The sequence below is a fragment of the Phocoena sinus genome, chromosome X, assembly GCF_008692025.1.
Source record: "Phocoena sinus isolate mPhoSin1 chromosome X, mPhoSin1.pri, whole genome shotgun sequence".
Lineage (NCBI taxonomy): Eukaryota > Metazoa > Chordata > Mammalia > Artiodactyla > Phocoenidae > Phocoena > Phocoena sinus.
Window position 1 is genome coordinate 126,372,726 of NC_045784.1, and position 22,925 is coordinate 126,395,650.

General features: G+C 59.7%; 4 protein-coding genes across 4 annotated transcripts; 2 read left to right on the forward strand and 2 right to left on the reverse strand.

Moving 5' to 3' along the window:
* Window positions 1–795: 795 nt before the first annotated feature.
* Window positions 796–6,454, reverse strand: LOC116747606 (paraneoplastic antigen Ma6F-like). Its single transcript, XM_032620010.1, has 3 exons — window positions 6,261–6,454; window positions 3,141–3,956; window positions 796–2,678 (listed from the first exon to the last, which is right to left on the reverse strand). The coding sequence occupies exons 2-3, from the start codon at window positions 3,883–3,885 to the stop codon at window positions 1,489–1,491; spliced, it is 1,935 nt and encodes a 644-aa protein (XP_032475901.1). The 5' UTR covers window positions 3,886–3,956; window positions 6,261–6,454; the 3' UTR covers window positions 796–1,488.
* Window positions 5,420–6,058, forward strand: LOC116747228 (proline-rich receptor-like protein kinase PERK2). The gene has a single exon (XM_032619007.1). The coding sequence runs from the start codon at window positions 5,420–5,422 to the stop codon at window positions 6,056–6,058; it is 639 nt and encodes a 212-aa protein (XP_032474898.1).
* A 2,087-nt stretch (window positions 6,455–8,541) lies between the features above and the next one.
* LOC116747229 (melanoma-associated antigen 10-like) lies at window positions 8,542–9,339 on the reverse strand. Its single transcript, XM_032619008.1, has one exon. The coding sequence runs from the start codon at window positions 9,337–9,339 to the stop codon at window positions 8,542–8,544; it is 798 nt and encodes a 265-aa protein (XP_032474899.1).
* Window positions 9,340–15,292: 5,953 nt separating this feature from the next.
* On the forward strand, window positions 15,293–16,141 carry LOC116747230 (melanoma-associated antigen 8-like). Its single transcript, XM_032619009.1, has one exon. It carries the CDS (start codon window positions 15,293–15,295, stop codon window positions 16,139–16,141), a length of 849 nt encoding a protein of 282 aa, XP_032474900.1.
* Window positions 16,142–22,925: the final 6,784 nt, after the last annotated feature.

Below are 22,925 nucleotides of genomic sequence, written 5' to 3' on the forward strand. Positions count from 1 at the left end.
CAGCCCAGCCAGGAAGTGACATCATAAAGGGCAGGCCCGTCAGCACGTCAGCCTCCTGCTTCACGCCCGTCATCGCAGGGGGCACGAAGACACTCGTGCACGGGTGCAGAGCCACAGGCCGAGCGCTCGTGCAAACCGGGCACGGCCTTCTGGTCCCGGAGCCCCCGGGCCAGGCAGACGTGCACGGACCCACGTGTGGCCCACGAGGTCAGAGGTCCTCCTGTGTGTCCCCTGGCCTTCCGGGCCGTGCACAGCACCCACGATTTCAAGCACGAGCATCGTCCGAGACGCGGCCCACAGGTCAAGGGCGCTAAAACTTTACAATTCACCTGTGAACTGGAAGAAAAACCCTCACGATGTCTGGGTCTGCAAAGTGCCTACCTTACCCTCTCCCTGGAGAGGTGTCCCATGGGTGCTGAGCAGGAATCGGACTCTGGACCCCCGCCCTCGCCCGCAGCAGCCCTTTCCCTCCATTGCCCACAGCAGAGGCCAGACTCAGATGAAACGTTCAGGGAAATTTATTAAACAGAAACATTGACTGAAACCATTGAAAAGAGGGCATAACAACACACAGAGGAACTTCTAACGGCCACCGGAGCCCACGGGTCCCGCCCCCCCCCGGGTCCTCAAAAAGGTGCCTCCGCTACACCCCACCCGGCGGCCCTCCGTCTCCCCACAGTCTCCCTTCCTGAGGGCCCCGCGGGTGGCCTCTCGCCAGGAAGATGGGCGCCGGCCATGCCCGCTCCCCGCAGGGCAGACCCTCCATTTCCTGGCCCACATGCCCGGGGCCCGGCCCTGCCCTATGGCGGCCACGGGACAGTCCCACAGCAGGGCGCGCGCCACCGAGCCGGGGACGTGGAGTCCCGAGGAACAACGGGGTGGCCCAGCAGAACACAAGCCCTGGGGGGCCTCCCGCAGACCTCCTGCAGCCCCGGTCAAGGTCTTCCTTCCCAAGGTCCCAGGTGGGATCCCAGGTCCTGGGGTGGGTGCTGGCTGTGACCTCGTCCATCCCGTCCTTCCCGCCGGCTCCTGGGACTGGGCTCGGGGTCTCGACGCCGCGCAGGGCTTGGGGGAACTGCTCAGAGGAGAACACATGCACATTTCCACAACAACAGGCAGCGCTGGGCCTGAATCTATGCCCAGAAAGCACACGTCGAGCTCACGACACTGGCCCACAGAGACCAGAGCCTTGGCTGGCACGTGGCGCACCTCAGGGCTCTGCGGGGGGTCGATGGCTAGGGTGTGTGTGTTGGGGGGAGGGGAGCGGCGGCTGGGGGCTTCCTTGACACCTGGGTCCCTCTGGGGCCTACAGGGACACATTTGGGCTTGCCAGTACAGGGAGCAACCTGCCCCAGGGGATGACGAATAGGGGTCCCCTCTCAGGAGGGAGGCCCAGGCACCTTGAGTAGCCCCTAATATGGGGCCAGTAGGCTGCCGGGCCTGGCCTCCCCCTGCCTCCAAGCCTGGGGGCCCCGGGACCTGCTGAGCCTACTGGCCCGAGGTGGACCCCGGGGGGCTCATCTCTGCAGCCCCGTCTTCATTTCCCGGCTCTTCTGGGACGGGCTTGAGCCCCTCCTCGGGGCTCTCCTCGGCCTCCTGGCCTCCTGCCTGGGCGAGGCCCTCTGGCTCCCAGCCAGGACCTCCTGGGGCCACCGGGGAAGCACTGCCCATCCGGCCAGGCATGGGGACCCTGGGGGCATCTGAGGGTCCTGCCTGACCTAGGCCCGCAGGGGCGGCAGCACTTCCGTCTTCCTGAGTGGCCGCGGATGCCTTGCTGGTCTCCCCAGGGCCAGGGGCTGCCCTGGCGGCACCATGGTCTTCAGGGCCCGCCTCGCCAGCCTTGGCAGTGCCGGCAACTGCCCCACTGGCCTCCTCACGTGCCGGGTGGTCCTCGGCGCTCCCTTCCTTGGAACGGGCGGCCTGGGCGGTGGTATCTTCACCGGCCGGGGAGGCCTTGGTGCCATGTGCAGTGGTGCCTGCGGTGATGGCCTCATGGGCCGCGGCGGCCTGGGCGGCTGCTGCCAGCACTCCAACGTCCACACGGGCCTCTTCCTGCCCTGGGAAGTGCTCCCTGCTAGCCGGGTCGGCCTCCCGGGCCTCGGTCTTCTGGATGAGCCGCAGCATCCCCGCAAAGCCGGGAGGCCTCCTCATCAGCCGCATCGTCCTCAGCGTGTCCCGGAGCGTGTCGTTCAGCCGGGCCCGCATCAGCACCTGCCGGGCGCGCGCCTGGTCCGCCATGGCCGGGTGGATGGCCCTCTTCTCCAGGGCCGACTGCAGCAGGCCTTCCAGGCGCATCACGTACGCAGAGAGAGTCTCCTGGGGCCGCTGGGCACAGGTCACGAACTTCAGCCGAGCACTCCCCCGGGGGTCCTTGTTCCCAAACACCTGCACCAGCGCAGCCAGGCAGTCCTGGGCAGCCAGCTCGGGATCTTCCGCCAGGAGGCCGCGCAGGAGGTCCAGCGCGGGGCCGCGCAAGCTCTCCACCAGCCTCCTCCTCCTCTCCCTCTCAGACACGTGGCGCCACAGGTGCAGCATGTCGTTGGCCTGCTCCAGCCAGCTCTCAGAGGACTCTTCCCCGTGGCCCGGCTCTTCCATCCCAGAGAAGGTTCCCAGCTCCTGGTAGCCCATGCTGTCTAGCAGGGGCTGCAAGGCCTGCCTCCACTGCTGGGTCCCGGGCCCTGCCTCACCCATGGCGCCTGCCGCTGTCACAACTGCTTCCTCAGGCGCAGTCATTGCCTCGCCCGTGGGTCCTGCCATACTCAGAAGTCCTGCCACGCCTGCAACATTTCTGTAACCTGCAGCTCCTTCCTCATCTGACTCAGCTCCTGCTTCACCTTCATCTCCTGCTTCACCTGCAGCTCCTTCCTCACCTGCAGCTCCTGCCTCACCTGCAACTCCTGCCTCACCTGAGGTTCCGTCGTCACCTGCAGCTCCTTCCTCATCTGACACTCCTGTTTCACCTTCAGCTCCTGCTCGACCCTCAGATCTTTCCCCACCTGTAGCTCCTGCCTCACCTGAGGCTCCCTCCTCACCTGCAGCTCCTTCCTCACCTGCATCTCCTGCCTCACCTGCAGCTCCCTCCTCACCTGCAGCTCCCTCCTCACCTGCATCTCCCTCCACACCTGCAGCTCCCTCCTCACCTGCAACTCCTGCCTCACCTGCAGCTCCCTCGTCACCAGCAGCTCCTTCCTCACCTGCATCTCCTGCCTCACCTGCAGCTCCCTCCTCACCTGCACCTCCCTCCTCACCTGCACCTCCCTCCTCACCTGCACCTCCCTCCTCACCTGCACCTCCCTCACCTTCAGCTCCCTCCTCACCTGCAGCTCCTGCCTCACCTTCAGCTCCCTCCTCACCTGCAGCTCCCTCCTCACCTGCACCTCCCTCCTCACCTTCAGCTCCCTCCACACCTAAGGCTTCCTCCTCACCTGTGTCTCCCTCCATACCTGCGACTCCCGCCTCCCCTGCAGCTTCCTCCTCCCCTGCAGTTCCTGAGTGACCTGCAGTTCCTGCCTCACCTGCCCTGCCAACCACTGCTTGTCTCTGGGGCTGCGCAGGGAAATTGGGTTTATCCTGTGAATCAGCATCAGGGGCCTGGGGCAGGCAGACCACAGTCCAGGGCCCTCCCTTGCCTGGTATTTGGTGGGGGAGCAAGCTTCGATTTAAACACTCAGCAAACTCGACCAGGGCAACACTCGACCCCAGCTCCTTTCTGTAGACCTTGCCCAGCACTCGGTACCTGCCCAGGGAATGCAGGGCAGCCTGCACAGCCTCCTGGAATTCCTGGTCTTTGCAGTCATCTGGGATTCCCAGGATGAGCAGAGATCGCTGAGCGTTCACGCCCATCGACCTGCACCAGTCCCGCAATACCGCCAGAGCCATCGCCATCTTCGAGGACCTGAGGGTGGGGGGAAGCGATCAAACAGGTGTGCACAGGCTGTTGAAGTGTGGGAACCGGCCTGTGGGTGCAAAGAGGAGAGAATCATGTTTGTGCCACACAGCCCACCCTAGTGCCCCTCACAGCAACAGCCTGGAGCACCTCCCTGCCCTGTTTGGTTTGTTTGACTTTAGGAAACTTTTTTTATAAATTACATTTATTTACAGGATAGAAGGCTAGGGACTTCCCTGGTGGCGCAGTGGTTAAGAATCCACCTGCCAGTGCAGGGGACGCAGGTTCGATCCCTGGCCCGGGAAGATCCCACAAGCCGCGGAGCAACTAACCCCATGCGCCGCCACCACTGACCCAGCGCTCTAGAGCCCACGAGCCACAACTACTGAGTCCACGTGACACGACTACTGAAGCCCACATGCCTGGAGCCCGTGCTCTGCAACAAGAGAAGCCACCGTAATGAGAGGCCTGCGCACCGCAACGAAGAGTAGCCCCCGCTCGCTGCACCTAGAGAAAGCCCGCGCGCAGCAACAAAGACCCAACGCAGCCAAAAGTAAGAATAAAATTTAAAAATAATAACAAAAGAGCACTTGTTGCGTACGACTCAAGAAACAATAATAAAATAAAATAAAATAATTTAAAAAAAAAAGACAGATAGAAGGCTCGTCACCTTTTCTACATTTCTGGCCTCGGTTTTAGGAAGCTGCCTTTTTCCCAAGGAATTTCTCAAGTCTTCCAATTTGTTAGCATAAACATTTCCATAATATCCCATAATATTCCCCTATATCCTCTTTTTTAATGTACATCTGATCCGTAACGTTGGCCCTCTTTCATTCCTCATATTGGTGAACAGCGTTCTTTCTATTTTTCTGTGATTCATCGTTCTAGGACTTTCTCGGTTTCCTTGCTCTTTTGAAAGAAGCGCATGGCTTTGTTCGTCGTGTCCATAATTTGCTTTCTATCACTGATTTCCTCTCTTAGCTCTCTTATTACTTCATTTTATGTTTCCTTTGCTCTTCTTCTTCTAGCATCTCTAAATGGACTGTTAGCTCACTGATTTTATGTCCTGACTCTTTCCTAACAGAAGCATTTAGAGGAATGCAGTTTCCTCCTGTCGCTTTTTGCTGCCTCCCACTAATTTTGGTAAGTTGTGCTTTCTTAGTATTCACGTTGAGATATTTTCTAAGTCCCTCTGCGATTTTTTTCTTTGATCCATGGGTTTCCCAATATTTGAAGATATATTATCATTAGTACCATCAACTAAAATTCCCCCGTGACGAGAAAACTTATCATGTAAACTTGCAATACTGGTAAATTTATGGAGACTTTTTTACAACTCTGGTACGGCGTGTCCGGGTGAATGTGCAAAGCACCCTCGTAAAGAATCTGTGTACTCTGTGTGGAGGCCAGGGCCTTGCCCTGCCCACCCACCTCTGCAATTCCTGTGCCACCCGGACAGAGGCGACCTGAAGCTCTCGATGCCTCATGCAGCGGGCCAGAGCCCCTCCCTGGACCCCCACAAATCCATCTGCCATGGCCAACAACCTCCACGAGATCACAGCAGCCCCAGCGCCTCCCCCTCTCAGCATCACTTACGCCCCCCGTGGCCAGGCGGCTCCTCCCCGGCCCCTCGCACTACATCCCCTCCATACACCCTCCCCCACCCACCAGCTGGGGGCGCTCCGCTCTGGGCCCTGGAAGCCGGGCGCCCCGCCATGCGTACGGGCCAGACTGCCTCTCTCACCTCCCCACACCGGGGAGTCCTCCCCCGAGCACACTCAGCGCCGGGGGCTCTCGCTTCTCGTACCCCAGACGCACAGCCCACCCGTCTTGCCCCCGCCCACCCGGAAGCCGGAGCCCCCTAACTGCCACGAGCGTCCTCCCCCCCACCCCACGCCCCGCCCCGGCGGGAGCTCCCCTAACGCCTACCGCACCCACGCCCGGGAGTCCTCCCCATCGACCCCCGCCTCAGCCAGGAGTAGCTCCCCCTTCCTCCCGCCACACGCAGCAGCCGTTAGCCCTCCCCTCCCGTCTCGGCCCCCGGGGTGGGGCCCGCCCGTGCCGTCCTCCCCACCCCCGCAGCCAGTCGTCCTCTCTTCTGGCCCCCAAAGCCGGCCCCACCCGACCGGCAGGAAGCCCTCCGCTCCGGCCCCCCCCACGCTTAGCCATTAGCCCCACCCTCTGCACCCCGACTCCAGAACGCCCCCCACCAGCCACCCCGGAAGCCAGCGGTCCTCCCCTCTGACCCGCTCACTGGGGGACCCTTCCCTCAGCCCCCCTTCAGCCCGCTACCCTCCGCCGCCGCTCCCCCACTCCCAACCGAGCAGCCCGTAGCCCTCCCCCGACCTCCACTCCTTCCCAGGGCCCCCGGTACCTGCGGAGTCCAGCCCCCGGCAAAGCCCCCGCCTGTCTCCTGACTTGCTCTGACTCTGTGGATGGCTCCGGAGTCCCGCTCACGAGGGGCTGAAGAGCTCGTCTCAGCAGAGCAGCCGAAGAGCTCGTCTCAGCAGAGCAGCCAGGAACCGTGCAGCCGACTGTCCCAGGCACTCTGTGCGAACGCCACGTGCGTTTCCGGCTGCTCCCGGAAGCCCCAGGAAGATGAGGGAGAAAGTTCTAGCCGTCTCTTTACAGGGAAAGTGGTTGGATCAGAAGAGCACGTGAGGAGGCGCTTTGCTACGGAAGCACCAATAGCCACGCGCACTGAGGGCCTGAGGTCCCAAGGCTTGGCGCCTCCGGAAGCAAAAGACACGCCCATTGGCCTTCCACCAATAGGAAGGCCTCCCTGCAAGGCTGCGGAGTTGGGGGAGCAAACTTGGCGATGCAGAGCCCATTGTGGCAAGTACGTCCACTTGTCTTCACAGGTGGTTTTCTACTGTGATTGATAATGTCATAAACCTATTCTTATTTCTTTGGTTTGTTTTAATTTTTGAATTTTATTTTATGTATTTTTTTATACAGCAGGTTCTTATGAGTTACCCATTTTATACATATTAGTGTACATTTGTCAATCCCGATCTCCCAATTCATCACACCCCCCGCCCGCCCCCACCATTTTCTCCCCTTGGTGCCCATATGTTTGTGCTCTATGTCTGTGTCTCTATTTCTGCCCTGCAAACCGGTTCATCTGTACCATTTATCTAGGTTCCACATATGTGCATTAATACACGATATTTGTTTCTCTCTTTCTGACTTCCTTCACTCTGTATGACCGTCTCTAGATCCATCCACGCATCTACAAATGACCCAATTTCGTTCCTTTGTACAGCTGAGTAATAAATAATAGTCATAAAGCTCTTCTTCGTATGGACTGATTTCTTGTCTAGTTGTATCAACTAGCCATCTTCTCACAAGGCACGAGAGAATGAGTCAGCCGTCTGGGGCCTCTTTTATAAGGGAGGTAATCTCATTCATGAGGGCTCCCCCCTCATGGGCTAATCACTTCCCAGGGCCCCACCTCCAAATCCCATCCCTTTGGGGGTTAGAATTTAACAGGTGAATGAGGGGCAGGGGTTTACAAATATTCAGTCCATAGCAGTGTCTGTCCAACTATTGTTGCTCCTATGTTCCCTTTTTCCTGCTGAGATAATCAAGGTTTTCATTTACATTTTAACTTCTCTACTGCCTTTTTAGGCAATTATCAGTTTTTACTAAAACTTTACAATTCACCTATGAAATGGAAAAAAGCGCTCACCATCTCTGGGTCTGCACAGTGCCTACCCTACCCTCTCACTGGAGAGGTGTCCCATGGGTGCTGAGCAGGACTCCGACGCTTGACCCCCGCCCTCACCTGCAGCATCCCTTTCCCTCCATTGCCCACAGCAGAGGCCAGACTCAGCTGAAACTTTCAGAGAAATTTACTAAGAGAAACTTTGACTGAAACCATTGAACAGAGGGCATGATAACACAGAGGAACTTGTAACAGCCACCAGAGTCCGGGGGTCACGGCCCCCCCACCAGGGTCCCCAACAATGTGCCTCCACTACACCCCACCTGGCGGCCCTCCATCCCCCCAACTGCCTCCCTTCCTGAGGGCCCTGCGGGTGGTGTCTCGCCAGGAAGATGGGTGCCGGCAATGCCCGCTCCCCCAGGTCAGCCACTCCCCCTCTGGCCCACATGCCCGGGGCCTGGCCCTGCCCTATGGCTGGAACAGGAAAGTCCCACAGCAGGGCACCCACCACTGAGCGGACGACGGGGTGTCCCGAGGAACAACGTGGTGGCCTTCAGTTGTACTGCTAATTACTTTCACATTTCCAAGTAAATTCCTATTCCAATGCCATGTTATCTTGTTCACCATCACAAAATAGTATGGGAATCTTACAATTTGTTTTACACAATTGCAAAACTCTTGTCATTGAACTGAACTAATGCAAATACATGTGTGATTAATGTCATTTGCAAACTTAGATACTGAAGCTTATTAAGCCTTCTTTGAAATGAGACAATATGTGAAAAATTCCCAAAGAAAACAGAGATGAAATTCCATGTCATCTTACACAACAGGAACCCAAAGATGCTACACACCATGTTCCCCCCACTCGCAGGGGCCCTCACTACTTGGAAACTCGACCGCTCTCTCTTCAAACTCAGAGTGAAGGACCAGCCTCACTTGCTACCAGTGAACTTGGGCCTGGAAGGAGCCTGGTTGCTGCTCTGGCTCAGGCTCCCTCTTCCTCGTCGCTCACACCCTCTGCACACAGGGATGGGAAGGACCTGGGATCCAAGCTACTGACCCTGAGCAGATGCTCCAGGACCTGCCACTTGCTGGTCTCCGCGTAGGCCCGGGCACCCCACAGGAACTCGCAGCGGGCAGGGTCGCTGTGGGGCACCTGCCGGTCCTCCAGGTAGCCCTCCTGCACCCACACTTCGGTGAGCAGCTCCCCGGGCTCCCCATAGATGCAGGGCTCCCTCCCGGCACACACCCCCATGTTGCCGAGCACTCCCCACACCTCCTCCTCAGGGGTGCGGTCACCGAACAGGGTGATCACGCCCAGGACCAGCACCAGGAGGCCGGCCTCGGGCGTGCTCTGCCCGTCGCTCAGCACCGCATCCCAGGTGAGGCCCAGGGTGGGGACCAGGACGTAGGTGCGCTCGCGGGGGTCCACCTCCTTCACGTCCAAGCCAAACACCAGCTGCATGCACTCGCAAGCGTGGCTGAAGACCAGGGGGAAGTGGTCCCGATGCTCCCGGAGGACCATACTCAGCATCTCCGTCTTGGAGGTCGGCTCCCTGGGGCGATACTTGAGCAGGAACGCCACCAGGTCAGCCATCAGCACAACAAGTGCCTCCTGGGGCAAGGACTCCGCATAGGTGGAGAAGGAGGGGGCTCCAGGGGAGGCGGAGGACCAGGGGGATGTGGCCTTCTCCCCCGCAGCCCCCAGCAGCGGCGCCTCCACCGGACCCTGGGTCGGGACTGGGGCCTGAAGGTCGGCCTCAGGCTGGCGGAGCTCACTCATCTCGACCGGGGGCCTGATCACTGGGGTCGGGCCGCCCACGGGAGTGTGGTGTGGGCAGGGGACCTCATACCTGGGGTAGAGAGGGGGTGTGAGCGGCCTCGGCGGAGAAAGGCACCCTGGGCAGCTCTGACAAAGGCCACTTACAGGTCGCCTCTTAAAGGCTGCCCTCGGGCCTCACAGGGGCGCTCCTCCTGGGCGGCCTGTCCCCTGCCAACCTGAAGAAGGAAGTGAGGGGGCTCCTCAGGGTGCAGCCAGCACGGCCCCAGGTTCTGGGGCTGTCAGGGGGGTGGGGTGACTTGCATGTTGTGGGGTGCCCTCTGTTCTGGGAGGGGGAGCCCCTGGGTACACACTCAGGGCACGCACCTCCCCTGGACTCCTGGCGCTGCCTGGGCCTCCTCTGCTCTGTGCCCTGACGACACGGTCTCAGACCTGGGCCTTCGCCTCCCGGTTCCTGGAGCCCCTGTAAGAGGAATGGAGGGCGCACCTCTTGTGTAGACTGTGGCACAGCTCTGGGCCTCGGTGCTGGTAGGAGAATTGGACCGGACTCCGTGAGGTCCCCCCAGTTCTGAGTTCTGGGGTGGGTGGTCCCCTCGGGGCTCACTCGTCGTGCTCACTCTTCCCCTTAAGGGCCTGGACCCTCTCCTTTGCAGGCCGGAGGAGAAACTCAGAACAGGACCCCGAATCTGAACAGAAAGCAGAGAGGGGGTCCCACAGGTGGCCGCACCTGCCCAGGGCCTCCCGAGGGTCCTAGGATGGAGAGATGCTGGGTCCTCACCTCCTCCTCACGTCCTGCCTGGCCTCCCAGCACTAACCACAGGGGCAGGTTTCTGTTGAGGCCCCTGTTCCAGGGCTGGGGGTCTGCTCAGTCCTCCCTCGGGGTCCTGGGAGTCCACCCTCTGCGGACCTGAAGGCTCACCCCTCACACCAAACACCTGACCTCCTGAGGACCCCGACCCAGAGGTCAGGAAACATCTCATCTGCTGACCGCGCTCTGGCGCCTCCAACGCCCCCGCGGAAGGGCGAAGGATCCCTCCCTGTGTTGGGGTCTAACGTCCTCAGCCCTTCCTTCCTCGCGTGCAGGCTGGACTCTGGGCAGGACCTGGGATTGTCCCGTCTGCCAGTGTGAGTCCCTGCTCCTTATACCAGGTCTCCAGTCTCTGAGAGACCCTGACGTCAGGACAGGCCTACCGTGCTCATCCCACCCCGGGGCCTCCCACGGCCACCTGCAAGGGCGGTGATCTGGTGGGTCCCTTTTGTCCTCCCTCAGGGTCCCCTCAGTCCTGCCTAAGGGCCCTAACCTTAGTCCACCAAGGACGTGACATTTTACCCTCCGCGCTCATGAGACCCCGCCCCTTATCCCAGGCCCCCAGCTTCTCTGAGACCCGGAAGTCAGGAAGTGCTGATGTGTTCATCCCGCCCTATGACCTCACTGGGCCAACTCTGTTCTGGGGTCCACGTTTTCCTCAGTCCTCCCTCAAGGCCCTCACCTTGAGTCCACGCAGGACCTGGGGTCTAGCCATAGCACACCTGAGACCGGACGCTTATACCTGTTCCTAAGCCTCCCTGAGACCCGGATACGTGAGGACTCGCTGCCAAGTGCTCATTCCGCCCCAGGGCCGCCCAGGGCTGAAGGCAGGGAAGGGTATAAGGGTCAGGGTGTCACAGAGACTGCCGAGCGGGTATAAGGGGCGGGGTCTCATAGAGGCTACGGAAGGGTATAAGGAGCGGGGTCTCAGGCGGGCACAGGAGAGAATCCAGTTACTGCTTGGAGTCAAGGTGAACACCCTGAGGGAAGACTGAGGGGAGCCTGGACCCCAGAACAGAGTTGGCCCTCGGAGGCCATAGGGCGGGATGAGCACGTGCAGCACTTCCTGACATCCGGGTCTCAGAGAAGCTGCGGAGGGGGCACAGGGGGCGGGGTCTCAGATAGGCTGCGGAGGCGGTATAAGGCTTGGGGTGTCTGGTGGGCACGGGAGAGAATCCCAGGTCCTGCGTGGAGTCAAGGTGAGTGCCCTGAGGGAGGACTGAGGGGAGCCTGGACCCCAGAACCGAGTTGGTCCTGGGAGGCCATAGTGCGCGATGAGCTCATGCATTTCCTGACATCCGGGTCTCAGAGACGCTGGGGAGGGGGAGCACGGGGCGGGGTCTCAGAGAGGCTGCTGTGGCGGTATAAGTGTCTGGGTGTCTGGTGAGCCCGGGAGAGAATCCCAGGTCCTGTGTTGAGTCAAGGTGAGCACACTGAGGGAGGACTGAGGGGAGCGTGGATCCCAGAACAGAGTTGGCCCTGGGAGTCCATAGGGCGGGATGAGCACGTGCAGCACTTCCTGACATCCGGGTCTCAGAGACGCTGGGGAGAGGGAGCACGGAGCGGGGTCTCAGAGAGGCTTTTGTGGCGGTATAAGGGTTTGGGTGTCTCGCGGGCATGGGAGAGAATCTCAGGTCCTGTGTTGATTCAAGTTGAGCGCCCTGAGGGAGGACTGAGGGGAGTCTGCACCCCAGAACAGAGTTGGCCCTGGGAGACCATAAGGTGGGATGAGCACGTGCAGCACTTCCTGACATCCGGGTCTCAGAGACACTGCGGAGGGGGAGCACTGGGCGTGGTCTCAGAGAGGCTGCGGTGGAGGTATAAGTGTCTGGGTGTCTGGTGAGCACGGGAGAGAATCCCAGGTCCTGCGTTGAGTCAAGGTGAGCACACTGAAGGAGGACTGAGGGGAGCCTGGATCCCAGAACAGAGTTGGTCCTAGGAGCCCACAGGGCGGGATGAGCACGTGAAGCACTTCCTGACATCCGGGTCTCAGCGACCCTGGGGAGGGGGTGTAAGTGGAAGGGTCTCAGAGAGGCTGGGGAGGGGGTATAAGGGGCGGGGACTCAGGCGGGCACAGGAGAGAATCCAGGTACTGCGTGGAGCCAAGGTGAGGGCCCTGAGGGAGGACTGAGGGGAGCCTGAACCGCAGAACAGAGTTGGCCCTGGGAGGCCATAGGGCGGGATGAGCACCTGCACCACTTCCTGACATCCCAGTCTCAGATGCTGGGGAGGGGTGTAAGGGGCGGGGTCTCAGAGAGACTGGGGAGGGGGTGTAAGGGGCGGGGTCTCAGGCAGGCACAGGAGAGAATCCAGTTCCTCCTTGGAGTCAAGGTGAGAGCACTGAACGAGGACTGAGGGGAACCTGGATCCCAGAATAGAGTTGGCCCTTGGAGACCAAAGGGCGGGATGAACAAGTGCAGCACTTCCTGACATCCGGGTCTCAGAGACACTGCGGAGGGGGAGCACTGGGCGTGGTCTCAGAGAGGCTGCGGTGGCGGTATAAGTGTCTGGGTGTCTGGTGAGCCCGGGAGAGAATCCCAGGTCCTGTGTTGAGTCAAGGTGAGCACACTGAGGGAGGACTGAGGGGAGCGTGGATCCCAGAACAGAGTTGGCCCTGGGAGTCCATAGGGCGGGATGAGCACGTGCAGCACTTCCTGACATCCGGGTCTCAGAGACGCTGGGGAGAGGGAGCACGGGGCGGGGTCTCAGAGAGGCTTTTGTGGCGGTATAAGGGTTTGGGTGTCTCGCGGGCATGGGAGAGAATCTCAGGTCCTGTGTTGATTCAAGTTGAGCGCCCTGAGGGAGGACTGAGGGGAGTCTGCACCCCAGAACAGAGTTGGCCCTGGGAGACCATAAGGTGGGATGAGCACGTGCAGCACTTCCTGACATCCGGGTCTCAGAGACACTGCGGAGGGGGAGCACTGGGCGTGGTCTCAGAGAGGCTGCGGTGGAGGTATAAGTGTCTGGGTGTCTGGTGAGCACGGGAGAGAATCCCAGGTCCTGCGTTGAGTCAAGGTGAGCACACTGAAGGAGGACTGAGGGGAGCCTGGATCCCAGAACAGAGTTGGTCCTAGGAGCCCACAGGGCGGGATGAGCACGTGAAGCACTTCCTGACATCCGGGTCTCAGAGACTCTGGGGATGGGGAGCACGGGGCGGGGTCTCAGGGAGGCGATATAAAGGTCCGGGTGTCTCGTGGGCACGGGAGAGAATCCCAGGTCTTACGTTGAGTCAAGGTGAGTACCCTGAGGGGAGCCTGGATCCCAGAACACAGTTGGCCTTGGGAGTCCATAGGGCGTTATGAGCACGTGCAGCACTTCCTGACATCCGGGTCTCAGAGACGCTGCGGAGGGGGAGCATGGGGCGGGTTCTCAGCCTGGGGAGGTGGTATAAGGGTCGGGGTGTCTGGTTAGGACGGGAGAGAATCCCATGTCCTGCGTTGAATCAAGGTGAGCGCCCTGAAGGTGGACTGAGGGAAGCGTGGACCCCAGAACAAAGTTGACCCTGGGACGCCATAGGGCGGGATGAGCACACGCAGCAGTGCCTGACATCCGGGTCTCAGAGACGCTGGGGAGGGGAGCACGGGGCGGGATTTCAGAGAGACGAGGGAGGGGGTATAAGGGGCGGGGATGTCTGGTGGGCACTGGACAGAATCCCAGGTCCTGTGTGGAGTCAAGGTGAGGGCCCTGAGGGAGCACTGAGGGCAACCTGGATCCCAGAACAGAGTTGGCCCTGGGAGGCCGTAGGGAGGGATGAACAAATCAGCTCTTCCTGACATCCGGTTCTCAGAGAAGCTGGGGATCTGGGATGAGGGGCGGGGTCTAATGAGGGCAGAGGGTAAAATGTCACGTCCCTGGTGGACAAAGTTTAGGGCCCTTAGGCAGGACTAAGGGGACCCACCAGATCATCACCCTCGCAGGTGGCCATGGGAGGCCCCGGGGCGGGATGAGCACAGTGGGCCTGTCCTGACTTCAGGGTCTCTGAGAGACTGGAGACCTGGTATAAGGAGCAGGGACTCACAGTGGTAGACGGGACAGTCCCAGGTCCTGCCCAGAGTGCAGCCTGCACGCGAGGAAGGAAGGACTGAGGACGTTAGACCCCAACACAGGGAGGGATCCTTTGCCCTTCCGCGGGGGCGTTGGAGGCGCCAGAGCACGGTCAGCAGATGAGATGTTTCCGAACCTTTGGGTCGGAGTCCTCAGGAGGTCAGGTGTTTGGTGTGAGGGGTGAGCCTTCAGGTCCGCAGAGGGTGGACTCCCAGGACCCCGAGGGAGGACTGAGCAGACCCCCAGCCCTGGAACAGGGGCCTCAACAGAAATCTGCCCCTGTGGTCAGCGCTGGGAGGCCAGGCAGGATGTGAGGAGGAGGTGAGGACCCAGCATCTCCCCATCCTAGGACCGTCGGGAGGCCCTGGGCAGGTGCGGCCACCTGTGGGGCCCCCTCACTGCTTTCTGTTCAGATTCGGGGTCCTGGTCTGAGTTTCCCCTCCGGCCTGCAAAGGGGAGGGTCCAGGCCCTTAAGGGGAACAGTGAGCACGACGAGAGAGCCCCGAGGGGACCACTCACCCCAGAGCTCAGAACTGGGGGGACCTCACGGAGTCCGGTCCAATTCTCCTACCAGCACCGAGGCCCGGAACTGTGCCACAGTCTACACAAGAGGTGCGCCCTCCATTCCTCTTACAGGGGCTCCAGGAACCGGGAGGCGAAGGCCCAGGTCTGAGGACCGTGTCGTCAGGGCACAGAGCAGAGGAGGCCCAGGCAGCGCCAGGAGTCCAGGGGAGGTGCGTGCCCTGAGTGTGTACCCAGGGGCTCCCCCTCCCAGAACTGAGGGGACCGCACTACACCCAAGTCACCCCACTGCCCTGTCAGCCCCAGAACCTGGGGCCGTGCTGGCTGCACCCTGAGGAACCCCCTCACTTCCTTCTTCAGGTTGGCAGGGGACAGGCTGCCCAATAGGAGCGCCCCTGTGAGGCCCGAGGGCAGCCCTTAAGAGGAGACCTGTAAGTGGCCTTCGTCAGGGCTGCCCAGGGGGCCTTTCTCCGCCGAGGCCGCTCACACCCCCTCTCTTCCTCAGGTATGAGGTCCACGCCTGTCACCCGTGCCCACACTCCCGTGGGCGGCTCGACCCCAGTGATCAGGTCCCCGGTCGAGATGAGTGAGCTCCGCCAGCCTGAGGCCGACCCTCAGGCCCCAGTCCCGGCCCAGGGTCCGGTGGAGGCGTCGCTGCTGGGGGCTGCGGGGGAGGAGGCCGCATCCCCCTCGTCCTCCGCCTCCCCTGGCGCCCCCTCCGTCTCCGCCTATGCCGAGCCCTTGCCCCAGGAGGCACTTGGTTCGCTGATGGTTGACCTGGTGGTGTTCCTGCTCCTCAAGTATCGTAGCGGGGAGCCGACCTCCGAGGTGGAGATGCTGAGTACGGTCCTCCCGGAGCATCGGGACCACTTCCCCGAGGTCTTCCGCCACGCTTGCGAGTGCCTGCAGGTGGTGTTTGGCTTGGATGTGAGGGAGGTGGGCCCCCGCGATCGCACCTACGTCCTGGTCCCCACCCTGGGCCTCACCTGGGATGCAGTGCTGAGGGCCGGGCAGCGCACGTGCGAGGACGGCCTCCTGGTGATGGTCCTGACCATGATCACCCTGTTCGGTGAGCGCGCCCCTGAGGAGGAGTTGCGGGGAGCGCTCAGCAAGCTGGGGTTGCGTGCCAGGAGGGAGCTGCTCACCGAAGTGTGGGTGCAGGCTGGCTACCTGAAGTACCAGCAGGTGCCCCACAGCGACCCTGCCCGCTACGAGTTCCTGTGGGGTCCCCGGGCCTACGCGGAGGCCAGCAAGTGGCAGGTCCTGGAGCATCTGCTCAGGGTCAATAGCATGGATCCCAGGTTCTTCCCATCCGTGTCTGCAGAGAGCGTGAGCGATGAGGAAGAGGGAGCCTCAGCCAGAGCAGCAGCCAGTCCCACGTCCAGCAGCTTCTCCCGTGGGGCAGGAAGGGGGGCTGATCCTTCACTCTGAGTTTGAAGAGGGAGCGGTCAGCCTTCTAAGCAGTGAGAGCCGGGCGAGTTGGGGGAAGCCGGTGTGCAGCATTTTGGGTTCCTGTTGTGTATGTTGACATGGACTTCCATGTCTGTTTTCTTTAGGAATTTTTCAAATGTTGGTTCTTTGAATAGAAGACTAAACAAGCTTCAGTGTCTAACTTTGTGTATGACGTTAATCCCACAGTTATTTGCGCTAATTCAGTTCAAGAACAAGAGTTTTGCTGTTTTGTAAGAGAGGTTGGGAAATCTCCCAGTTCGTTTTGTGACCGTGTTCAAGATAACGGAATTGGAATCAGAACTGCTCTGGAAACGTGGAAGTACTTAGCAGTGATATAGATGGGGGAAGAAATAGAAAAATAAAAGCCATTGTTGTTCCAATTCTTGCTTCCCTGTCTTGTCTGTCATTCTGTAAATAAAACGAACTATCTCTGTTGAGTTGGATTTGCACGGGTATTTTAAGAAAGTAGGAGAAGGTTCATCTCTGTCAATAAGCCCCCTGCCCACTGGCTTGTTTATTCCGCAGACCTCCACGGAGCCTCTGCTCTCCGGAAGGGCCTGTGTTAGTAGCGGGAACGCTAGGAAAAGCAGGACACACCCACACCTAGAGTGATGGTCTAGGAGCCACTGTCACATGAGGAAGGTGGTGAGACGTCCCCTAAGTCCCACAGAATAAGACAACATGGGACGAGGCGGTGGGGCTCCAGGAGCGAGCCCTGGAGCGTTAAGTGCCCCGAGCCAGGGCACTTTGGGCCTTTGGGAAGTGGGGGTTCCTTCTGTGGGAGGTGATGGTGATGAAGCTGGGCGGTGGCAGCAGCCAGACATGCAGAGGGTGTGTTTTGGGTTGGAGGGGAAAGTCTGAAATGGGACATTGCTGTGAGATGTCCTTCTGGGTCACGGATAAAGCCGAGAGAAATCTCGCCCTGGGGCAGGAAGGAAGGGGTGCTGGCTCTTGTTGCATTGCAGTGGGCCACAGTGAAGAGGTAGGTGTTTCATACCCGCCATCTGCGAGGATTTCCAGAGAAATGAGGGTCTTGCTCTTTGAAGCCCTGCTCGGTATTCCCGGGGCTGGCCCTCCTCTCCCTGCCCTGGGAGAGCCAATTACCAACCGTATGGAAACGACCATTTTAGTCACCTGGAGTTTACTTTGGCCACTTGTGAGCAAGGTCTAGATTTCAGTGGGATGAAATGAATGAAAATAGGGGGTTTGAAAGAGGAGAGGCTGCCGAAGTGGAAAGGAGTCGCCATGTGACTGGAATCCTGGGAGCTTTGCGTGAGCTGCCCCCAGCTGGGGAAATCACCACCCTTCCCTCCATGCCGACAGACGCACACACACACACACACACGCGCACACACACACACATCCAAATTGAATAATATATCCTGCAGGAGTTAAACACACAGAACAGCAATTTTGACTGGTTTTCTATTCCGTTTCCTATGGAGCTGCAAATTCTCTGAGATGTCATGAAAAGAAAGCAATTTCCAGAGGGGAGAAGGACAGAGTCTGGGATCAGAATAATACTAGAAATAAGTCCTAGCCACTAAGGAGCAACGTCCGCCAGTGTCCCCGCGTTCAGGCAGGTGCAGAAATATGGCGGCATCAGAGACCCACAGGTTTGGGCTGTGACCTGGCATCGAAAGGAAGGAGCAACTTCTGGGCCTAATGGGATTGGGAGGTCACTGCAGTGGGAGGTGCAGACGGCACCGGGGGCTAAAGAGGCAGCCCTCCCTGCTGAGCGCCGTACGACAACGTGAACCTTACGTGGGATCCTGGATTTGAAGCACCTGCCATATAGCAGGTGGGCACTTGGAAAAGGTGGAGAATTTCAGGGCCAATGTAACCTGCTCAGACACTCCTGCCGGAAAAGAAGGGGATTTTGTCATCACAAAAGGTAAGCCCTGCTTTTGTTGAGCCTCTACTAGGCAGTGTGGCATTGGAGAGCCGTCAGGTGCTCGTCCCCATCTTGTCTTCCTCTCCTCCCCGCACAAGTGGGGACACAGCACTGCCAGAGTCCTCTTCACTTAGGAGGGGTCATGGGATGACCCTTTGCCACTGAATTCTGAGCAGAAGCATTTTTGTCACGGCCATCTGTATCGAAGGCACACCGGGGTCGGGGGTTAGTCCTCAAGCCATGACAACACAGACACAGACCACTGTGCTTCCTCCCCCAGGGTCTTAAGTCCGGCGCCTCTGACCCTTAGATGTGAGATGCCAGACTCTGTGCCTTTAAGGCCCTGGGCAGGGTTGGAGGTGTTCCAGAGAGAGGCTGCCCCACAGGGAGCTGGCGGAGGGCATTTCCCTCAAGCAACCCGCACCCTTAGGTCCCTGAGCGGCACCCATCCGTCCCCGCGGGGCTGTGCTGAGTCTCTGTCAGGAGGGCAGCCGCCAGCTGCCGAGCGGCCCCGTTGGGGTCGGGGGCGTCCTCGTGGGGCCCAGCCCCGAGTCCCCCTCAGGGGTGACCCTGCTGCCCACAGCGCCCACTCTCTCCGGAACCTGGCCTCGGTCTGCACAGCCTGGCTTTTGCCCTGCCTGTCCCCCGACTAAGAGCCGCTTAGGCCCCGGTCCTGATGACCTCGTGCATGTATGTTTATCTGAAAGTCCCAGAGAAGCATCCCCCACCCCCACCAATATCATGGTTCGGGTGGAGCTGGCAGGACGTGATGCAGCCACTCGGCGAGCCTCCTCGTGGTTGGTAAGTGATGATCATTGCCGCGGGGATGTGGGGCGAATCTCTGTGCTTCCGACTTATTTTGAAATCATTCCCTACGTAATGCCCAAATGTTTGAGTACACTGATGGCCTTCTGAATGTGACCGTGAGGTTTTGGTTTTTGAGCCTGAGTGCGAGAGGCACAGGAGTGTCCTGTCAGCCACCCGCAGAGCCGCCTAGGACTCTGGTGTCCCCGATCAGGGTGTTTGAGCAGAGGGACAGGCTGTAGCAGATGGCAGGGGTGGTCCCCAGGACGCTCCCCCAGGCCCCAGCCACCCGCAGACCCGCATGAAGGTTTGGAAAGGAGCCAGGCAGGAGAGGGCTTTGGGGTCCCGGTGATGCAGGCTGTGAAGAGGGTCCGCCGCCCCAGAGAGGTGGAAGGAGCAGCACCCACCAGATCCCATCTGACCTGCCCTGGGCTGCCCGGGGGAGGCAGGTGGGAGCAGATGCCTCTGCCGGTGAGCTGCAGCCCTGGACCCCAGCAGGAAATGGGTGCTCTTGGGACAACGGGTGCTCCAGGACCAGAGCCCCGTGGGGCACTGCCGGGGGAAAGCAGGGATTCCTAGTGCCCGTTCGTGCAGTGAACTGACTGATGGGGGACAGTGCTAGCCCAGGGACGGCCGTGGCAGGCAGCGCAGCAGCGGCCGGGACACGCCAAGAGCGCCCCAGGGACATTCAGGGAGGCACTTTTCAGGGGGGCAGCAGCACCCTCCCCAGTAGACTCTGGACGAGCACACACCACCCCGGCACCCAGCCAGTCCTGACCAGGGCGGGGCAGGGCACACGGGAGCTGCTGCCCGTCAGCGGGAAGCTCTGACGTTCTCTACGTGCGCTGAGCCTGCCCCCTGAGGGGCTGGTGTGAGTTGTCTCAGCCGTGGCCCTGTTTCCCGAGAAGCCCCCATTCCCCAGCCCCAGCTAAAGTCTGCTCTGAGCTCCAGCCTCCTCGGCAAAGGGCTGACCTCCTGCCTGGCTCTCGCCTACCCTCCTGTGTGGCAAATATCGCCGGCTGCTGCTGTAGGGGCCTTTGTGAGCAAGCGCGGGGGCCCGGGCCTGTGCCTGTCCGTGGTCCCTGAGCTGGGGCTGGGCACAGGGATAGGGCTGGGTCGGTGGCGGGATGCAGGGTGTGAAGCCAAGTGACATTCAGAAGACAGCAGCAGGGTGTAAAGCCACGTGTGAGCAAGCATCCAGGAGGAGGTGCATCCGCAGGGCCCTGAAGGGCACAGACACTCACGCCCCGTGGGGATGCGGAGAGTCCGCCGGCCCGGCGGTCCCCGTGCTTTGAATGCAGGCTTGCCGCCTGCCTGACAGCCAGTGTGCCCGGGGAAGTGAGCCTGCAGGAGAACGTGGGGCCACCACGCCGCTGGGACAGAAGGGAGCAGAGTGGGCAGTGGAAGGAGAGAGCAGGGCCCAAGCCTGAGCATAGGAGCCGCCTTCAGAGGGCCGTGCCTCGGACCCCCGCGTCCAAGACCCTTCTCCATCCTCACGCCCTCAGTCTTAGACCCTCACCCTCCTCCCTGGTCCCTCGTGTCCATTTCACGAGAGATGGTGACCTGATGGGGCTGGGGAGGCCACGTGGGCAGAATCCAGTGTCAGGCTCTCATGGGCACTAATGCCTGGCTTCCCTGTGTTTTCTCCATTATGTGGTCTGAGGCATCAGCTAGTAGGACCCCGTGGAGGACAGCTGAATCCCCCTTGACTGTTGGGGAGACAGGTCAGGCCAGTGCGGGGATGGGGCTTTGCACGCATATGATGCGTAGCTTGAATAAGAGTCCTTCTAGTGACAAGCTGATCAAATCATGGAGACTCCCTATGCCTCGATTTCTCCATCTGTAAAATGGGCCTCCTAATAGTACAAGGCAAAAGCATTGGTGTGAATTTCCCCATGATGTGACCTGCTTGTAAAAAGCCTGGGCCAAATGAAGTGGTCGGTGGATGTAGCTCTTGTTACTGAGCGTGTAAGAAAGATGCGCCCTCCCCCATGTAGTGAAGGTTCCCAACCAGTACACGTCTTGTGATCCCCGCGTACGTAGATTAGCGCAGTTTTTCTTTTCTCGTGAAAATTTGTTGTCAGGATGCTTGGACTCACCTTCCTCTTCTTCTCGCTTGTCCCTGTTCAAGATGAGGCTGTTGATTTGAGGTGTCACCTCCATTGGAACAGGGGTGTTTGCAGCTTTAGGTCCCAAGTGCCTCTTTGGCCGCGTGCCATAAGTCCTGGGGGCTTTGGTATGTGTTTTCTTCATTTCAAAGTATTTTCTAATTTCCCTTGTGATGCCTTGTCCGGTCCCTGGGCTATTGTTATGGACTGAACTGCGTCCCCCCAAAATTTGCATGTTGAAGCCCTAATCTCCTAGAACCTCAGAATGTCACTGTGACTGGAGTTAGTGGTTCTTAGGTTGAAATGAGGCCATTAGGATGAGGTCTAATCCAAGATGGCTGGTGCCCTCGAGGGAAGAGCGGATCAGCACACACAAGGAGAGAAGGCAGGGGCTGGGGGTGCGTGCACAGAGGGTGACCACGTGAGGGGCGGTAAGAGCACGGCCACCTGCAACCAAGGAGGCCGGCCGCAGTACAAGCCACCCCTGCTGGACCCTCCCTCTCGGCCTCCTGGTCAGAACCACTGTGAGAATCTGTGTCTGCTGTTTCAGCCCCTCACCCTGTGCCGTGGGATTTGGCATCGTCCCAGACTAATGCGGGTATTTGGGGACGCACGGCTCAATTTCCCTCTCTTTGCAGATTTCCCACATTTCCTTCTGTCATTGAGGTCTAATTTCACTCTCTTTTGGCCAGAGAACATACTTTGTATGATTTCAGCCCTTTTGTTTGTATCCCCTTAAGTTCACTGGGGGATGCTGTGTGGCCTGACACGTGGAGTACCCTGGAGAACGTTCTAGGTACGCTTGACGAGCACGTGTCTATTCTGTTCTTGGGGCTAATAGTCTACACATGTCATGAGACCTAGTCTTTGCACAGTGCTGTTCAAATCTGTGATTCCCTTACTGCGGTGCTGTCTGGTCGCTGTACCCATAATGAAAGCAGGCTGTGTTAGTCTGCTTAGAGCTGCCATAGCAAGGTCCCACAGAGGAGGTGGCTAAAACTACAGAAATGTACTGGGTCCCAGTCCTGGTGGCTAGAAGTACAACCTCAACTTGCTGGAAAGTGCAGTTCCAGGTGAGGGAAGGCGTCTCGGCCTGGCTCGCAGACAGCTGGTTTTCTCTTGGTCCCTCACTTGGCTGCTTCCCTGCACAGGTTGGGGGGGGGGGGAAGGGAGGGAGGGAGGGAGGGAGGGAGAGAGAGAGAGAGAGAGACAGGATGGAGGGAGGAATCAAAAGCAAGAGAGAGAGGGACGGCGGGAAGGAGAGAGAGAAGGGGAATGAGGGAGGGAGAGAGGCGGTAGGGAGTGAAGGAGAGAGGAGAGAGAGAGAGAGAGAGAGAGAGAGAGATGGAGGGAGTGATAGAGGGGAAGGGAGGAAGGGAGAGAGAGAGGGGGGAAGGGGGAGGGAAGGAGGGCAAGAGAAGAGGGGGAGGGAGGGAGAGACAGGGAAGGGAGAGAGAGCTAAGGAGCAGGGAAGGAGGGAGAGAGGGGGAGGGAGGGAGAGAGATAAAGGGAGGGGGGCGAGGGAGGGAAAGAGAGAGGGGGAGGAAGGTAGGGGGAGAGAGAGAGGGAGGGAGCGGGGAGAGGGGGGCAGAGGGGGAGGGAGGAATGGAGAGAGAGAGGGACGGAGGGAGAGAGAGGGAGGGAGGTTGGGAGGGTGGAAGAGAGGCTGAGGGAGGGAGGGAGGCAGGGAGATCTTCGGTGTCTCTTCCTCTTTTCCAAAGGACACCGCCCTTGTCGGACTAGGGTCCCACCCTTGTGACCTCATTTAACCTTACTGACTTCCCCAAGGGTGCTATCTCCAAATACATGCAGCTTGGGATTAGCACTGCAGCAGGTGGACTTAAGGGTTGGGGTGGGAGCTGGGGGATCCATTTGAATCCATCACAGGGGGGACCGAAGTCTCCCACTTCTATTGTAGACCGGTTTCTTCCATCCCTTCTGTCCATTTTTGCATCGT